Here is an 18,529-nt window from a genome sequence, read left to right as displayed (position 1 = left end):
CCTGTTTGACCTTCCAAAATTGCTTGTCGCCCCACCCACACCCTGCTATGGTTACTAGGCTTGGGTGACTAAGTCGCCAATAGTCGTTAGTCACAACTATTACTGGTAGTCCCGACTACGACTATTGAAAACCAAAAGTCGACTAACACACATCTATATTTTTATGTTAAAAATCATGTTGAAAGCACCAGATATCTGCACCAAAACCAACCAAATGCTAACATATAAATTGCGAAAATGTGATAAAAACGTTAGTCATTGTCTTACCAAGTAACACTAACCAACAAATAATCATAAAGTCCATAAATCATCATTAAATTGGTGTTGATGAATTGTTATTGTAAATTTGCACCAATCTTTCACCCGATTTTTCGGTCCAATTTTGACCACAGATAGTCGCGACTATAGTTGTAGTCGTGACTATTTGCTGTCGACTAGGAAAAAAGTGATAGTCGCCCAACTCTAATTGTTACGAAGGATTTTGCGCTTCTTGCTCCTAACACGTACAGCTACCGTGAAAATAAAACCATGCTTTATGTTCTGGTAAAGAGAATTACACTGATCAATGCTATCTTCAGTAGATAGTGAACATGGCAGTTTTGATCAAATGTGATATTTTTTCATTTGAAAAAAGTAAAAAAAAACAAATAACAACAACCATACAATGTACCTTCATGATGTAAATATTGATTGCTCCTTTATTGTTTTGTTTCTTGTTAATTGCTACTTGAAATTGCATGGTTGGTAGGTAGAGTTGTTTCTAATTTAGAGCTATGCCGCCTCGTCAAGGTCAACTGGATTACAATTTAATAAAAACAAAACAATCTAGCAGGCAACAAACAAGATAGATCCAGGCAAGTATTGCCACATCAGTAGTCATGACATATCAAATGGAATGCAATAAATGGTGTGTTTACTGTAGAGTCCGAAGTTTTCCGTTTTACGGAAAACGGAAGAAAATCATGGAATCAGAGGTATAACACGGAAAATTACATTTTTGTATGATGTGACAAAAATTACTAAAAATAAGCGAAATAAATGTTAAAAATAATCATGAGTTGTGTATGTCAATTTTTATGATAAAAATACTGTTTAATAATACCAAAATAAAGGTATGTTACCAAAGCATGAACCCCCTATATCCCTCCAAACATTAGTCGGCCTATTATCGTGAGAATATTCCAATCAGAGCATATTAATCGCGATATTGAACACTTTATTGTGACATTAATATCATTGTCTATACATTTTAAGCTTTATTCAATACGGATTTACAAATTTTACAACACGGATTACAACACGGAAAATGGATTTTAGAAAACGGTAAACTTCGGACTCTAGTTTACTGCGATGCTCCATGTGTTCCTGCTGCTGATTATTATACAAATAAATACTTTCAGAGATACTAATTACGTGTGTGTACATTATATAAATATGGCAAGATGTAAATTGTGTGTGCATTGGTAATTGATGATGAGAATTAGCACCTGTCTCCATGTGTGATGTGATCTAGGTCTATACTTTGTCTCACCTTAAGTTTGATGGTGACTTTACATGGTTGTGCCGGAAGCATGCCAACAAACCGCCCTTGTATGTGTGTATACGCTCTGCAGGATTAGATTGGCATGTGCGATTCAATACTTCCATCAGAAAAATACAGAACTTCATTACTAACAAAATCAAAACGCCCATCATATCATTATTGCACTACTACCCCTTAGGGAATCACACCACTAAATCAAGTTCCTATTCTTTTATGTGTTAAAAGGTACCCAAGAAATCGTAATTTTCTCATGGTTATAACGTCATCGTTCATTCAAAACACCATTTTTCCAAAAGTTTATGATATTTTACCCTAGAACCAGCATTTTTTTGGTAGTTGAGCGGCTCAATTTTTCGCAGTGGTGCCTTGAACATGATGTAAACCATACCAAAGCTTACATCTCAGCGCCTCTATGCTGTGACGTCATTTGCTGCATGGAACTAAAAAACCTTCCTAAAATGTCAGAAGTGTAATATTTTTTATTATTTTATGCTTGGATGATAAGAAAAACATCCACAGAGCACAACTATCACCAAAAATGGGCATATCAGCCTTCATTTCAAACTTTTTTTCCATTAAAATGCACCTGGTATCGTCAGCGAATAAAAACACTGGTTGTTATTTCTTCAGTCAGATAGGGTTGGACCCGATTTAGTGGTGTGATCTCTTAGATGGACATGAATATATTCATTAAAAAAATGACAGAACACAATGAAAATACTTCATCTCAAAACTGATTAGCAACAAGTTACGTATCTTGCTACTTTGATCAGAAATGAATCAAAGGTTTGTCAGTTTGTTTAGAGTTGTTAAAATAAAACAAAATAATAATATCACAATGCAAATCAATTATAAAGTGAGAACTACCTACATGTACTTGGGAGTCTTTTTCATGCATTGGAGACTCTATCCAATTACACTCCAATTTACACACTTTTCCCCTAGGAACTCAGTGAGCTAGATCATTAGGAATGACTAGACTTGATTGACTATGATTTTGTTTGTTTTTATGTTGTTCTTTATAGGAAGCTGTTGAGAGGGACATAGAGCGATACAAGGTGGACCACGAGGGTCATGAAGGTGACGGAGAACATGAAGAACCGTCCAATGAACATGAACATGAAGAGGTAAAAAACTGTTCTATAGCGTACAGTGTCTACATGTACCAGGAATGTTTATCTTGTGATAAGTTGGGGGGTGTTCAGGGGAAGTTATGGGTGAACTGGAAGTTATCTGGAATTAGTTGGCAGTGTTCTAGGTGGTCCAGTAGGGGTTGTTCCTTGTAGTGGGGTGAAAGTGATTTGAGATTAGTTACGTGTTCCAGATGGGGTTGGGGTGTTCCTGGTGTGGTTTGTTCCATTTAGGGATGTTCTTGTTTAGTCAAGATGTTCCAGGTTCCAGATGTATTTGGGTGTGTTCCTAGAGTAGAAGGGGTGGTGTTCTATTTTCTATTGTCCATTGAGGCTTATAATTTTAACAATATCAGGGGTGTGATTGGTGCTTTAAGAAAAAAAGGCAATGAAATTGCGAAGCGGAGCTCTCGCCTGTTTGGCCGGGGGTCCAGGGGCCGCTTAAGGGCCCCTGTTGAGAATCCAGGGGCAATGCCCGGTAGAAGTCGAGGGGTGAACGCCTCAAGCCAGAGGGTTTTACACACTTGAACACCACTGGAGATGCAATTTCATGGGGTAAAATGCAAAAATGAGAAACTGTTAAAATACTTCACTTTATAGTATAAAAACATTTATTATCTGTGAATACATACTTCCAGTATCATATCATTCACATACACATGAGAAATTGCATCACCATTTTTGCACAGTACAGTGTGTCTATAAATCATCCAGTCAGGGTTCTAAGGAATTTTCATTTTAAAATTGGAGATTTTCTCATATCCAGAAACTGAAAATTCCGGAAATGTGACATCTCTGTTAAGCATTTAGCTCTTGGTCCAGGGCCACTCCAAAAGCGACCAAAAAAACAAACACACCCCTGCAATATGCTTTCAAATTTTAAGTTGTATTGTCCCATCAGTTTTGATATGAGAAGCAAAAGCGTGTATATAACATTGACCACATTTTTGGTCACACCATCTAAATGAAACATATCTTGTGCATCAAATTTACTGGGGCAATGAGAAAAATACAAGCTTTCTCCTGATACCAAAATGGGAAAAAATGGGGATAAGGTTGTTGATCATGTCACACCCCTTTAAAAGCATTGTTTTCATTATCTACAGTGGTAAGTTATTTGATATAGGGAATGTGATATATTTTTTGCCCAGGTCAGCATATACATGTGTTTCATCAAGACTCCATTAGTACTTTGCACAGAGATCCAATAATGCTCACTACAATGCGGGATGCAGACTACATTATGAAAATGCATGATTACTACATGTTTGAGTATGCCACATATTTATAGGAAGAGTTTATTACTAGTACAATTTACTTTTATGCTTGCCATGTCTATCTAAATGATCATTAATTTTCCAGGTTTATTTCGTTGGATTGTGCATATATTTTGTATAAATGATAGAAAATCTCATGCCAGAGAACAATGTTAAAATCTATATTATAGGCTCCCTGTTCCATACAAAACAATGAAAACATACATGAAAAATTGTACTCATTATATCAGCTTTGTGTGTTGTAACTTGGACATTTTGTCTGCATTTGTTTCTTTGTCATTCTCATTCTTTTACACTTTGTTAGAGTCCTTCTTAAAAGAGCAAAAATATGTAGTATATTTTTGATAAATTCAGGTTTTTATTAAATTCATTTAATCAAATGATAAAATTATGTTAGTTTTTGGTTACTGTTTTAGTGTGACCAAATTAATGGCAAAAAATAAAATGAAATAGCTACTTCATTCTGATTTGCTACACTTAAATTGGGGAAACTCAGAATGAAACTCAGATTTGGTCTTAATTACAGCACCATCTACATGTATGTATGCGTTAGTTTTCATAGGATATTTCAGGTTCAGGATTACAAAAGTATCTTGTTTACCCAGGTTGGTCCGTGAGGAACACATGCTAATCCATGGAAAACCATGGACCGTTCCAAGCTCATACAAATGCACAAGCCTGGATAGCCAGTGTAGGCTAATATATGCATGCTGGCCTAGATAGCTTGATAAACAAAGCAAGAAATGGAAGAAAATAGCTAGGAAAAAGAAAAGAGAGAAGGCCACTCCCAAACACAATAATTGTACAATTTACTCTTAGCCCTTACAGTGAGAAAGGAAACTGGAATTCCAATCTCAGGCCCCGATGCAAAGGCTTGCAATCATGTGTGAAAGCTAGAAGAGCCTTCTTTTCAGCAACTGTTACATTAAAGTTCTTTAAATTGATTACATGAAACAGCTCATATACAGTAGTTGCAAGAACTTGTGCATGTATGTGTGTAACATATGAGCAATGCAGAATGCACATTTAACTCAAACAAAATTACTCCCAAAAAATACATGTACAGCACTTTTTTTTTTATTTAAAACAATATCCTGTTTTTGCCAAATGAAACATGTAGCTATATATCCTAATCCTTTAGTTGGCACTAACTGTTTAATAGTTGGTCAATTTTTGGAAATAAGGACAAGAAACATGCTTTTTTATAAGATCATTTTTGTATGCTGTGACAATCAAGCTCATTTTCTAATGTCTTTCATAAATAACTTAAAATATAAAATTATAAGCAAACTCCAAGCTGATACCATGGAAGAAAAACATCTTTCTTCCATGCTAAGATTTTGAATGCTTTGTGCCAAGTCTTTGAATGTGACTGCAATTGTAAGAAAATTTCCAAAATGCATGTTTTTGACCCATTTTCCTTCAAATTACAAAACTATTAAAATCTTGAGTTTTATTGCCATCTATTAACCCTTACACCCAAAAAACCCACAGAATACCACGATGACAAATTCTGCGCATGCATGCATCCCAGGGTCTGCGATGACGCAATCACCCTAAGTGTCAAATGCTCACGGAATTGCGGGCCGGGCAGCAATTAGCCGTGTAGCTCCCGGTCTGCGATCGTGTGGTTGGCATGCGGGGGGTCAAAGGTTCGAATCCGGGGGTGCCAAGTCAAAAATTCTTCTTCTTCTTCAAAAACTGCTTCTTGAAAAATTCGGATCTTCTGTGAGTTCCGATAGCAAAAAACCTGGGTCAGTGTTAGAGTTAAAGGATACATGTATGATTTACTTTTCATACATACTCACGATATAACGACGTTTCTGATTGGATTTGCGTCCTTTTTGCTGGTCATAAATACCGTTTATGACCAGTACGCATGAAACATAAACAAGCTGCGCCACGCAGCGTTGGAACCCAATTAACACGATCCACGATTTGCTAGTGTTGCGTACGCCGCATGTCACCGCGCCCATCTCACGCGGAACGCAAAAGATGACGCGTATCACGCGTTGACTCCCGGCCGTTGACCTCATGAGCCGAGCTGCTTCCTGCAAGTAGGCCTACTCATTTTCTTCCAATTTATAAAGGAAAACGGTATGGAAATGTTATTTAAACTTGTAAATCCTTATTATTTTCATCTGTATTGAATTGCTAAGAATGTTGGGTATGTATGAACGGGGTTCATTCATAGGATTTCGGGCATGATCGCTGTTTATGCCCTCAATCCTATGAATGAACCCCTAAATGAATTATTTGGAAAAAAAAAGGATAGGAATTAGTATGTTGGTGCATGTTATAAGATACATGTACATGTACAATGTAGGATCTTCTGTGGAGAGGATTATTGAAATCTTTCCAGAATTCTACCTACTTCAAATTGATAGCGTTTCCAATCAACTTTTCAATAAAATCATACTTGTAATGAACACCCAATCATTCATTCATTCATTCATTCATTTATTTTTTTTCACTCATCAAATAGAAAAAAACATAGGATACATACAAAATCATAATACAAGTGAGAGTGAAGGAATCACAGGAAAGGCCAAGAAGAGGCCTGAAAGGCTGTGATCCCTTGATTGGTTAATTCATCATTTGACATGGCAGCAGATTGTCATTTCAATGAAGAAGCAACAGTAAGCTGTCATATCTTGAACAGGGGTCGCGCTAACCTGCGTTTCTGCGCGTACAGCGCATATTTTGAAGTTTGAGCGCATATATTCATTTTTGCATACCAGTTCAGGGGTTTTCATGCGCGCAGAAAAATGAAAACATGTGAAAGAAAATAAAAGCTTCGATCTCCAATATTTACGGCCCGTCCAGAAATTATGTAACATAAAATGCAGTGTAACATAAATGTTCAAGTGAAGTCGCCGTAGCATTGTAACATAAATTAAAAATAGAAATAAAATACACACCGCCGGCATATTTACACAGATTGCGATCATGTCTAGAATCACTGCTGATGAGTTATTGCAGTACTGAATGATGACACGTACGTGAGTTGGTAATTTCTAATTCTAGGGATCGGAAAGAAATGCTTGGCAGGTGGTGTGTAGAGATATGTCATCGATGAAATACGATGCAATGATATCGGACGTAGAAGAAAAAAATGACAAAAATTTGCCCTTGAATTATGTTTTATAGTCAAAATACTCCAGGAATTCAGTAAATATCATGATATTTGACCTAAACTTGAACTCATTTGCAATGAAATGTCATTTTTTATTGAGTAAAGCATAGCTTCCATGTGCTTGCAATGGTGTTGAATTCTGCACTTTGCCGACATGGCCGAAGTTGAACTGCGTTTTATACTATACTATACTATACTATGCAAGCATTTATATAGCGCTCTTACAAAGAAAACCATGTATCACAGCGCTTTACAAGAGAAAATAAAGAAGAAAAAACATACAAGAACAAACAACAAATCAAATATCAAATAAATGAGTCTTTAGATTAGACCGGAAGCTTGCCAGCGTTGGAGAGTGGCGGATATGGCGAGGGAGTTTGTTCCAAAGAAAAGGTCCTGCAACAAAGAAGGCTTTATCGCCAGTTAGAGTGCGTGTATGTGGAACAATGAGAAGCCTGGTGTCCTGCGCAGAGCGTAAACCACTTCTACTGGGAATGTAAAGCTGAATTAGGCGAACTTTTATGGCATAAAGCAACACTTTTACTAGAGTACACTGCTTGGGAACTTTCTTAAAAAGTGCGATAGTTGGTTAATAGCGAGAATCGCGGCATGAAAAGCGTGAGATTGTGTTTTTGCGGGCCTTGCTTAACTATGGTACAGGTAACACATCATTTTTCATTGTAACCAAAATCACAAAATCTGATACTTATATATATTTTAACTGTACATTCAATACTTGACAGATTAGAGAACCCCTCATTTTAGGATTTGAGCGCATATTTTTAACACTTTCAGGGGGTTCAGGGGTTCTGAGAACCCCTGGTTTTAAAACCTGGTGCTACCCCTGATCTTGAATATGAATTAACCTAAATATGAATTAATCAACTATTTAATAAAATCGTACTTGTAATGAACATCCTTTCTTTATTGGGAATTAATCACTGTACCACAATATTTTGATTTGACAAGTTGATGACTTGATATTTACACTGCTGACATGATACTGCTAGAGCTATCCTGCCAGTTGTATCAGGATATGTGCAGTTGATATGAAATGATATGAGGCATGGTTTTGAGTTGCAAATTGATGATGTACATGTACACAAAAGACAACTTACGGAGTTGTAGATTTTTTGCAATTTGGTGCTCACGTTAGTACGATAGGTCCTAATCACTTTATGAGCTTGTGAAAATAAGAGAGCTTGAACCAGGGGCCACTTTGGCAAAATAAGTGGCCTCTGGTTCACCAAGATTTAGAAGAACCAGGGGCTATTTCCAATTACCAAGGAGCCAATAAAAATAAAGATGTGCTGGATGAGTTAAATAAGCACTATTTGCTTGTAATTTGATATTTTTGGTTCACTATCCAGGAGGCCAGTTTTGTGAGAAAAGTGTCCCCTGGTCAACTAAAATTGAGATGGAACCAGGGGCCATTTCAGAGTTTCTGGGGCCAAACGGCTCCATCTCCCACTTAATTTCACCCCTGGTGCCCAAAGAGCTAACAGTCAACATATCAATCAAACCAATAAACAAGGCACAACTTGGCAATGCATAATTTACAAAACAAAATTTCATATTCTTGTGACCTTCAATGTTTCTTCTTTATTGGATGAACCTAACATTGAGTGCTACCTGAAAATTGATTATTTTGCCTTCATAAATTGAAATTTCATGGAAATGTTACGTCAATGATATTAAAAAGAATAATTCATAGCAATAAACTGCAGTGAATGGTGTGAAATGAGCAATGCCAGATATGCATGATTGTGTAATTACATTGAGAGGCATAAACATCATTTTTTTTTCAAGTGCAACCAGACTAAAATTTAAATGTGGCTATTTTTACAGGTTTGTAGACATACAACATTTTAGACAGATCACAAAAATACTACCTTATATTGCATGTTTTACAGGCATTTCTGTGTGGGTGCGTTTGGTGCGGAAGATCAGTTTATTATCATTACTCCATATATGTGATGTCATCAAGCTAAATGAGTTTGTCGTGCAGTTTAAAAAAGATTTATTTTGATGAAAACCAATCATAATTGGACTTATCTTTCCAGAGATTACATTGCAGCCAGTTTAGTGCTGCTCAAAACAAGAAAATACAAAGGAAGTTGAATGCTATTATTGACTGTATCTCAAAATCAATATTTCGGACATCCGACTCATTTTGCTTCACATCACAAATATAATTAAGTGTTTATAAAAACCGATAATAACATTAATTATAATTGAACAATGTTTCAGATTATAATCAGGGAATCATCCACCAGTCGTCTTGTAATGCAAATTATGAGAGATCAGGATCTTTACTTCCTCCTGTAGACATCACTATGGACCACAATGGCCTCATCCCAATGGCATAGTTCAATAACCTCAATTAAACAATTATAGTGCAACATTTGACCTCAAGTTGCAGAGTATGAGTTTTTATACCAAAATTTTCAAAGGTCATTCAATGAATGTACAAATGTATTGGGGTTAAAGAACTGCGCCCCTGATAGATGAGCATGTTGTGGATCCTAGTGCATGTAATATCTAACCTGTATGTACGTGTGACAGTGACACAGTTAATTAGTTGTTAATGATGCAAGCAATTGCACTCCATTGGACCTGATCTGATCCATTCCAGCATTTTTTTGTATTAGGGGAGAATGCCAGCCAGACAGCAGCTCTGATTGTTATTTAGCTCATATCTAGTCATGGATGTTGACGTTCAAAACCAGGTCAACAAGAGCATGTATAGTATTGCATCCTCTCCTCCAGGCCTCTCTCCTCCCATTTCCTCAACGCACCATGACCTTCTTCTTGATACTGATCGCTGAAATGTAGACAGACTATTTAAAATATAAAATGCGGTGCTAAATTGTTTGAATTATAAATATATATCTATTTTGCTACGGTACATAAAAAGCTAAATTGTTATCTTTACCAATTCACTGTACTTGATAGGATTTCAGGAATATCAGGCAGAAAAAAGACAATTTCATAGGGTCATTTTTTAAATTCTACAAATTTAGTATTATATTTTCTGACATCGATCATTTTGGCATTTGGTGTAGTAAAACTTTAAAGTCCATTTCCATGGCAACGGAAGGAAATTTGAACTTATTTAACTACATTTCAAACTTGGGAATTACTTACACCTTTATTACATCAAACAAATGTACCATGTTTTATAAAAGTACTATAAATACTATCTTCAATTTCCACATCTTTTTTTTTTTTTTTCTTTTTTTTTGTGCAGAAATAGCTTTCATTTTTGTACAAATATTGATGAGGTTGGTAACAAATATTGATGAGGTTGGTAACTAATAATGAAGTTGGTAACAGAAGCCAGAAGGACAGGAAAACAGACAAGCATTTTTCACCTACATGTGTTTTGTGTAAATTCTTTTCAATTATGTTTTGAACGTGGGAAATGCAATCCCCCGAGTGTTAGTTACGCTTTTCATTTTAAATGTGATTTGGTAAATTAAATTCAGTGACTTAAAGTTGATTAACATTTGGTAAGGGAAGGACAAAAGTGCACTGAATTATAACACATAAGAAAATACATAATCAAAAATAAAATAGTGATTGTATATGAAAATACCAACTCTCATTGAGCAATTTTATAAAACTTATAATAAAACCTTAATGAGGGTCTATATATTAGATTCAAAATAATGCATTTTTCCTGGAAAAAACCCCATGAAATGTGGCCAAAAATCATGGTTTTTTTAAAATAAAGATAATTTCCTATTATCATGTCCATTTGGTGTTGATCACTTTTAGCAAACTGAGTTGGAAATTAGGAAAATGAGAGGTGCTGCATAAATCTGTTGTATTGATTATGAAATCGGACGTACATGTAGATAGTCGGTAATTTGACAATATTTGTGACAATATACATGTGCAAATGTACTTAAATTCTGATTCCTCAAATTTCTTGTCCATTTCTATTTGGTATACTACTCCAGGTACTTATTTGCTTTTGGTATATTGTGTGACCTTTACAGAGCTTTCCGTTTGATTAAATTTCTGTTGGTCTAACTCAAATTAACAAAATGTCAATACATGTTTAAGGTTTTGCTCTTTTAATATATGCGCAAGCTTTCTCACTTGACATTTTGTCCATGTACAAAAATGTAATGATATTTTTTATTGTGGAAATATTTATATCACATGCATCTGCAGATGGTGTGACATGTAGCAGGCTCGGAAATGTCACAACAGTTAAATAAAAATAAAAATAATTTTCTAAACAGAAAACAAAAACTTAATCAGAAAAGGGGAAAAACAAGGTTCATCAGCTCATACCATGCTATAGTCATTGAAGAAACTGTAGCATGTTGGCCTGAAAATATATGTAAATAAAACCTTTAAAATCTGAAGCCCACATTAATCTGCATTTTTTTAAAATTATTTTTTCAATCAGGTGGTTACATCAGATCCAAATTTTATAGAAAAGGGAAAAAACAATTGAAATGTCTTTTCTTTCTTTCAGTCGGCGGCGAGAGATTAATTTCAAAAGGAATTATAATGTTGCCAAAGACATATCATTTTGACAAAATGGAAAAGGAAAAAACAATTGAAATGTCTTTTCTTTTCTTTCTTCCAGTCGGCGGCAGAGAGATTTCAAAAGGAATTATGTTGGTGTATACAGCAGCTGGAAAAAGGATTGCTAAATCTAAAGCCGTCAGCTAAACAAGGTATTTGTTTACTTGAATTGCCATTTGCAAGCAGGAAATGTGCTAGATCATCCATACAATTACCATATTTACTCTATTAAACGCCTCCTTCTATTAAACACCCCCCTTTTTTTTCATCGAAAAAGTAACTGAAATAAAGAAATTCCCATGTAGGCTTACAACTGATATGTCATGATCACAAAATTACATGGACAAATTAAATCCTATTCTAACTAACTTACATTTCCATCCATCCATTTATAGTACAAATGTAGAATGTTTATACATAAAACTAAATAAATCGCATCATTGCCTGCTAGGGATCGATCAATTTTCTATTTATCGGCAATGGGAGAATTTCCCAACATTTAGCGTTTATTTTGTTTGTTTGTTTATTTCTTCTTTAACCTGGGTTACTCATTCAGTGGTTAAATACAAGTAATAATCCTCTGTTCTTTCATGAGGTCCTCTGTGTTCTCTTCATATTTGAGGAAAAGAAGAAATGGCTTCAATTTAATTAGTGCACAAGGTGCTTTAAAAGTCAGTCATTTTTTGGACTGCTTTTAAATTGAAAGTTACAACTGGAAATTAACATTCAAAATTCAGTAAATTAGTTGTGCAGGTACAAATGCATTGAAAAGGATCACTTAGACAGAACTTTCACTCAAAAAAAATCTGCAGGGAAGACTGTACTGTAGAATACTGACATTTCACAAGAATTTGGCCTTTTATTTGAACAGCAATTATATGAATTTTATTATATTTACATGTACTCTATTCCATTTCCATGGTTCTTGATCATGCAATGAATTTCATACTTCTTATGTTTTGATACAATGCAAGGCTTTTATCAAATCCATGTGGATGGGTGGGTAGATAGATACTGCTACAGTTCACTGCTCACAAGTTCCAGATGATTCTGAATGAAGTTATATGGGTGACAAAAGTACATTACCAAGACAACTAATTCCTATCATGCCTTTTGTTATTGTATTAATGCTAGTTCTTGTGAATTATTAATCCAAACACCCACCTAATTCTTTTTATCCGTATTCTTTTGCCAACGCTAGCGGAGGAAGCTAAGAAACTGTTGCAAGACGCTAAAATCCCGAGGGCGCCCATGGCCAAGAAGCGGCAGGTGATGAGGATGACATTTGGTGACTATAGAACCAAAATGCAGAGAGAAGAGAAGAAAAATGCAGCAGGTGAGTGGCTGGGTTGGTGGTGATGGATACAAATCAATTGGCTGGTTTTAAGGGACCGTTCACAAACACTTGTTGGGGCCTGATGCAAAAAGGGGCCCCTTAAAATTGTTGACCCTCCTAAGGGGGCTTGAAAAAAAATGACCACAAATTTTCCAACCCCATAGAAAATCATATAAACAATTTATATGATTTTCTATGGGGTTGGCCCATAATTTTCATGTCAAACAAGAAATGTCTTTAAAAAGACAATGCCACGGATGAAGACCATGTTTCATAATTTGCATTGATAGTTCATGATTTGCTGGTAATTTGTTTTATGTGTAAATTAATTTCGGATGGGACATATGGGTATTTATTGGTAAATACCACCAAGGATATAGGAAATACAAATTTACTCTTAAAATGTGTGCTAAGCATATCTAATTCAGAATTGTATAACAAAAATCTCCATGCATATTGTTCACAGTTCTCCTTGAATTTAACTTAAGAAAACTTTGGTTGAAAAGCTATGTTTGGTTTTCTTATAAGGACATATATATCAATATTGAAATTTTTCTTGCTGGCAAAATGACTTCAAGTGATACACAAAATGTTACAAAAGGACATTAAACCATATTCTGATTATTTCTAGAGGATGAGTTATGCGTGAAAGAAACTTAGACTGTCAAAGCGTCACTTCAATCAGACACAATACATCATTGTGTGCGGCCAAAGAAGCATTGTTCAGTCTCTTTTGTATTTTACCAATATCAAAATTCAAACCAGGAAATTAATTTCCTATGTTCAGCATATTGCACTCTCTAAATTGGACAGAAAAATTGTTTGATTTGAAGTTGAGTCATTTTGCTTGAGCATAAATTTATATGTGTATTAATTTAAGGGATGGGGTATGAACGTTTGGGCAGTATTTTTGTGGGACATGAGAGCACATCAGACATATCGAATTGCATTCTGAATACGAAGAATGTCATTCTGATATCAAATAATTTTGATTTTTGAAATTTGCGAAATAATACATATTTTATGCCAAATGATTAAAAATTTATATTTTTGATATATAACAGTCCTCGAAGTAAACTTTTCGTATTGAAGATATGGATTTTTTTCCCCAAATCACCAACAAAATTTAGGTCTTTTGGGAAAAAAAAGCATATCTACACAAATAAAGGTCATAATTTTCAATTGATCGTCGGCTTTTCATCCCAGCTACATACACTTTAAGTGCATATCATTAGATTTATAAAGTTTACTTCGAGGACTGTTAAATATCAAAAATTTTAAAAATATCAAATTTTAATAATTTGTCATAAAATTTGTATTACATCGCGAATTTCAAAAAATCAAAATTATTTGATATCAGAAGGACATTCCTCGTATTCAGAATGCAATTCGATATCTGGTGTACTCTCAGCTCCCACAAAAAATATGTGAAAACGTCGCTAAACGTTAATATCAGATCCCTTAAGTGATTTCAGAGATGAAATGGTTGAGCAAATTGTGATAACATATTGGTGCAATGGAAAAGTTATAACTTCACTCATTTTTGTCACCAAAAGCATGTATTTTTCAAATTTTGGGCCATCACTTAATTCAGAAGCTTGATTCCTTTGTAATAAAAAAAATCATCAAATTCAAAGCATCCAGGCTGCTTACTGGCTGCCCACTATATCTGCCAATATTCTGCAACAATAATAATCCCGTCTCAGTTCATAGATGCTGATGACAAGTGTACACTACATCTAAAAGGAATCCTGATTCCTAGTCAATTTGTTACATGTATACAGTTGTTGGAGTCCAAAATGAAAAAAATCTGATATTACAGAAGTTTAATTTGAACTCAAAAATGCATTAGTTTGTAATATACTGCGCCAATAAAGTATCCTTACACTTGGAAAAATAATCACAATTTCCAAACTGAACAATATTGGGGTAAATTTGTTTTTTTAATAGATGCCTTATCTAATCCTGCACATTATGACACCACACTTTTAAAACTGTACCTTCGTCTATTCAATTGCTTGTAACTTTACTTCTTGAGGTCACATTGGATTCAATGGGGTGTCATAATGTGCAGGATTAGATAGTGCATCTATCAAAACAACAAATTTACCCCAATATCGTTCAGTTTTGAAATTACGATTATTTTTCCAAGTGTAAGGATACTTTATTGGCGCAGTATACATCTGTATCACTAAATCATACAATCACAGCGTCATGTATCACGCTATCTCTGTGTCAGGTGGCGCTATGGTGCGCTGTTGTGGTCTTCACCAGAGTACGCCATCTCGCTTGATCTGATGCCAAGTACATTTTACCATGCATTACTTGGTTAGAAAGCAGTTTCACATCAGTAGTCCCAGATGTTGATGAATTTCCCCTTCCATAACTCCTTGCAAAATTCTTTTTTTTACTCCTCATGACAACATGGCCAAAGCAGGGGTGTGATTTGCCTGGATTTTTTGTGGCCAAAATTTGCGCAATTTTATTGATTTTCAGCCCATTTTAGGGTATTTTTGCCCAATTTCACACTGTTTTTCTGGATTTTTTTTTACTATTTTCTGGATATTTCACAAGCTTTGAATCACACCCCTACCAAAGTACTAAAGCTTTCTCTCCATGGTTAAACTTATCTTGTCTCTTTCCATGTATAAGGTCGTATTAATATATTTTCTGTTTTCTTTTTGTCTCATTTTTATAGCAATGAAAAAGACATTTTTGACAGCAGCAACATCTGAGAAACACAACAAGAGCACCTTCTACAGAAGGTCCACATCTGCAGCGGTATCACCTAGGCTTTCTTCTGGCAGTGGACCACCAGGAGGCTCTGAGCTATGTACAGTTCCAGAGGCTGATTCATCTGAAGAGTCCATAACATCTTTAGAGAAACAAGCCCATGGTATGACTTTATCTGAAGAAGGGCAAAATCAAGATGAATGCAAGCAGGACACTAGTATCGCTGATTTGGATAAATCACCTTCTAAGCAGGATGATATAAAACATAACACCCCATCTTGCTCACAGGCAGATTATGACAATCTAAGTCTCCGGAGTTCACCATCAGGAGCGAGCACAAGTAGCTCTGCCTCGTATCCGCCCGTGTTACGTGTGAGTTCACAGCAACTAGAATCAAAACAGTCATCTGATAGCACCGATTCGGACCAGAAAGACTATCCTAATAATAATTTCTGTTTTAATTTTGAGATTGAGCCTGATGACATTGACCAAGGTCCTCCTGCTAAAAAGAAGCCAGGTAAAACAGGTAACCCAAGCACTAAACAGGCTAAGGAGGACTCGGGGTCTTCTGAAGGCTCGCCAAAGATTGGCGAACTTGAGAAAAAAGGACCGAAGAAAGGAGGGAGAAGGAGAAAAAAAAAAGAAAAAACAGCAGGATAAATTGGTAGTTGATAATAGTCAATCTGAGAAACAAGAAGTACCTAAAATGGAAAATAGTCAAGTTGAGAAGCAAGAACTATCCTCAACAGGAAGCGGAGAATTTAAATTTAATTTCCCAGAGCCAGCTCCAACTTGATATATTGCGGTGTGTTAAGTGGATATGCAAGTAAGTTTGCACCAAGATTCTGGAAAAACATGCTACATACCTTGGTTTTATGCCACGAAATGGGATTAATGACTTTAAGCAAGAACTTAATTTGAGAGCAGCTTTGTGGACAAACTTTTTGCATCCATGGTACATGTGCTTATTAAGTTAAAAATCATCTAAATGTGGTGTAGATGAAGATTCTCAATACAAAAATACTTATGTTGAATATTATGATTCAACATGGGTATTTTTGTTGTTATTGAAGATGGGGTTACCTCTGTTGAGAAAGGCGATTGGCCCATATGGGTCATGTTACAGAAAACAACACAAGCTAATGCGTAAAGGTGGCTCCAAAGATGAGTAGTTTGAAAGAGGAGCAGCAATTGGTTTCACGCCAACATGATAAGTGACATAAATCTGATAAGAATGTCCCGCAAGATCCTATTTCTATACTTTGATTCATTGGCAGTTGAGGGTGAAGTTAGTGTTGCGCGGTTGCACCGCAATCGTCATATCACTGGCATGAGTGCCAAAAATCCGCCCTTTTTTTATGCGCTTGTGTATGCTCTCTGCACGATTAGGCTAGCGTGTGCAATTTGATACTGCGACCAGTGACATACGTACCTACATCACACTCAACTCTCAAGGAGACTAAAATATAGGTCTATCTTGTGATGTCACAATGTGAGACTCTTTCCAGTGTGATACACAAGTTAATGGTCATTTAATAACATGGAATATAATTTTATAAATCATATATAAATCATAGTACTATATAGTTGATGTTGAAATTTTTATTCTGTGAATGTATACAGGTTGCACTACCTTAATAGATGTCCTGTAACCTTAAAAAGATAGATACAGGGTCAAACTGTGTTATGCCAAGAAGCTACAGCTTAATCATGCTAAAAAACTTAGGCTAAGGCCTAAAAAAATTGTTTGATTGGCGTAACATGAAAAAAAAAAAAAATTAGGGTAGGTCGGTCGCCTTTATTTTTATTTTTTTTTTTTTACACACATTTTAAAGAAGCTGAAGTTGGATTGTTTAATTCACATCGTTTTTTTTTAAATTTTAATCTTTTTTAATTTTTTCATTAAAAAAAAAATAAGAAAAAAGTCTAGGGTCAGGCCTATTTTTAGGGTCGGTCAGGTTACGCCAATCAAACAATTTTTTTAGGCTTAATTATCAGGTACAACCTTTGCCAATTTGATATCTGTGGATTGCCAATGTATAATGTAAGCAGGAGCTACAATCAAGGAAAATAATGTTGACACACTTCAATTTGTTTATGTCACATGCTTCCCCCTCTCCTTCAACATTGGTTGATGGGGAGACAAGGACATGGTATATAGAGGCTGTCAGCCTTTCGCCATCTTGTGGGTACAAATGATACGCGTGTTCATGCGTCTGATACTACGCGCAGGACGCAGTTTGCCATGCAGTTGTTACCACGCATCAACGCGATGATTTTGCGGTTCACGCATGGAGATCGAACAACCATCGCAGCGTGTACCCACAAGATGGCGGCATAACGATCACGCTGACGGCCTCTATTAAGGGAGAATCTGCTTCAAATATATGGCAGACTTGTGTTACTCAGATGCAGGGTTGCTCATTTGAGAAAAAAATATGCAAGTGTTGTGCCAACTATCTTTTCTTGATTGTAGATGCAGCAAAGTTGTGTAAGGATTCCAGGGGTATATAAACTTGACAATTCCCTACTTTTTGGTATGGAAAAAATAAGTACTTTTGAAGTAATATGTAAGAAAAACATTTTTACCTAGATTGAAAAACATGTGAAATTATTGAAATATATTTAAACATGTCTTGAAAAATATGTTAACTTGTTACATATCTGGATGTGTAAACCTTGGATAAGCCTTGCAATAAGTGGAATTAATTAAAAATGACCACTCATTGGTGACACTATTTTTTAAATCTATTTGGTCAATGTGACATCACCATGGCCTTACCTAGCTGTTGGTTAGACTAATTCCAATCAGCCATCTACACTCCGCAT

The 18,529-nt window shown here is 35.5% G+C and overlaps 1 protein-coding gene across 1 annotated transcript in view; it reads left to right on the top strand.

The window, feature by feature from the left end:
• LOC140151025 (uncharacterized) overlaps positions 1-17,469 on the top strand; it is a 38,228-nt gene extending 20,759 nt beyond the window's left edge. Inside the window, exons 3-6 of the mRNA XM_072173213.1 lie at positions 2,569-2,670; positions 11,693-11,783; positions 12,833-12,967; positions 15,666-17,469. Of these exons, the coding sequence (XP_072029314.1) occupies positions 12,883-12,967; positions 15,666-16,360 (780 nt within the window). The 5' untranslated portion in view covers positions 2,569-2,670; positions 11,693-11,783; positions 12,833-12,882 and the 3' untranslated portion in view covers positions 16,361-17,469. The remainder of the gene's footprint in view (positions 1-2,568; positions 2,671-11,692; positions 11,784-12,832; positions 12,968-15,665) is intronic.
• Positions 17,470-18,529: the final 1,060 nt, after the last annotated feature.

The sequence above is a fragment of the Amphiura filiformis genome, chromosome 4 (genome assembly GCF_039555335.1).
Source record: "Amphiura filiformis chromosome 4, Afil_fr2py, whole genome shotgun sequence".
NCBI classification, from domain to species: Eukaryota; Metazoa; Echinodermata; class Ophiuroidea; order Amphilepidida; family Amphiuridae; genus Amphiura; species Amphiura filiformis.
The sequence above is the reverse complement of the archived record's forward strand: the minus strand, read 5'-3'. Positions and strand labels throughout refer to the sequence as shown.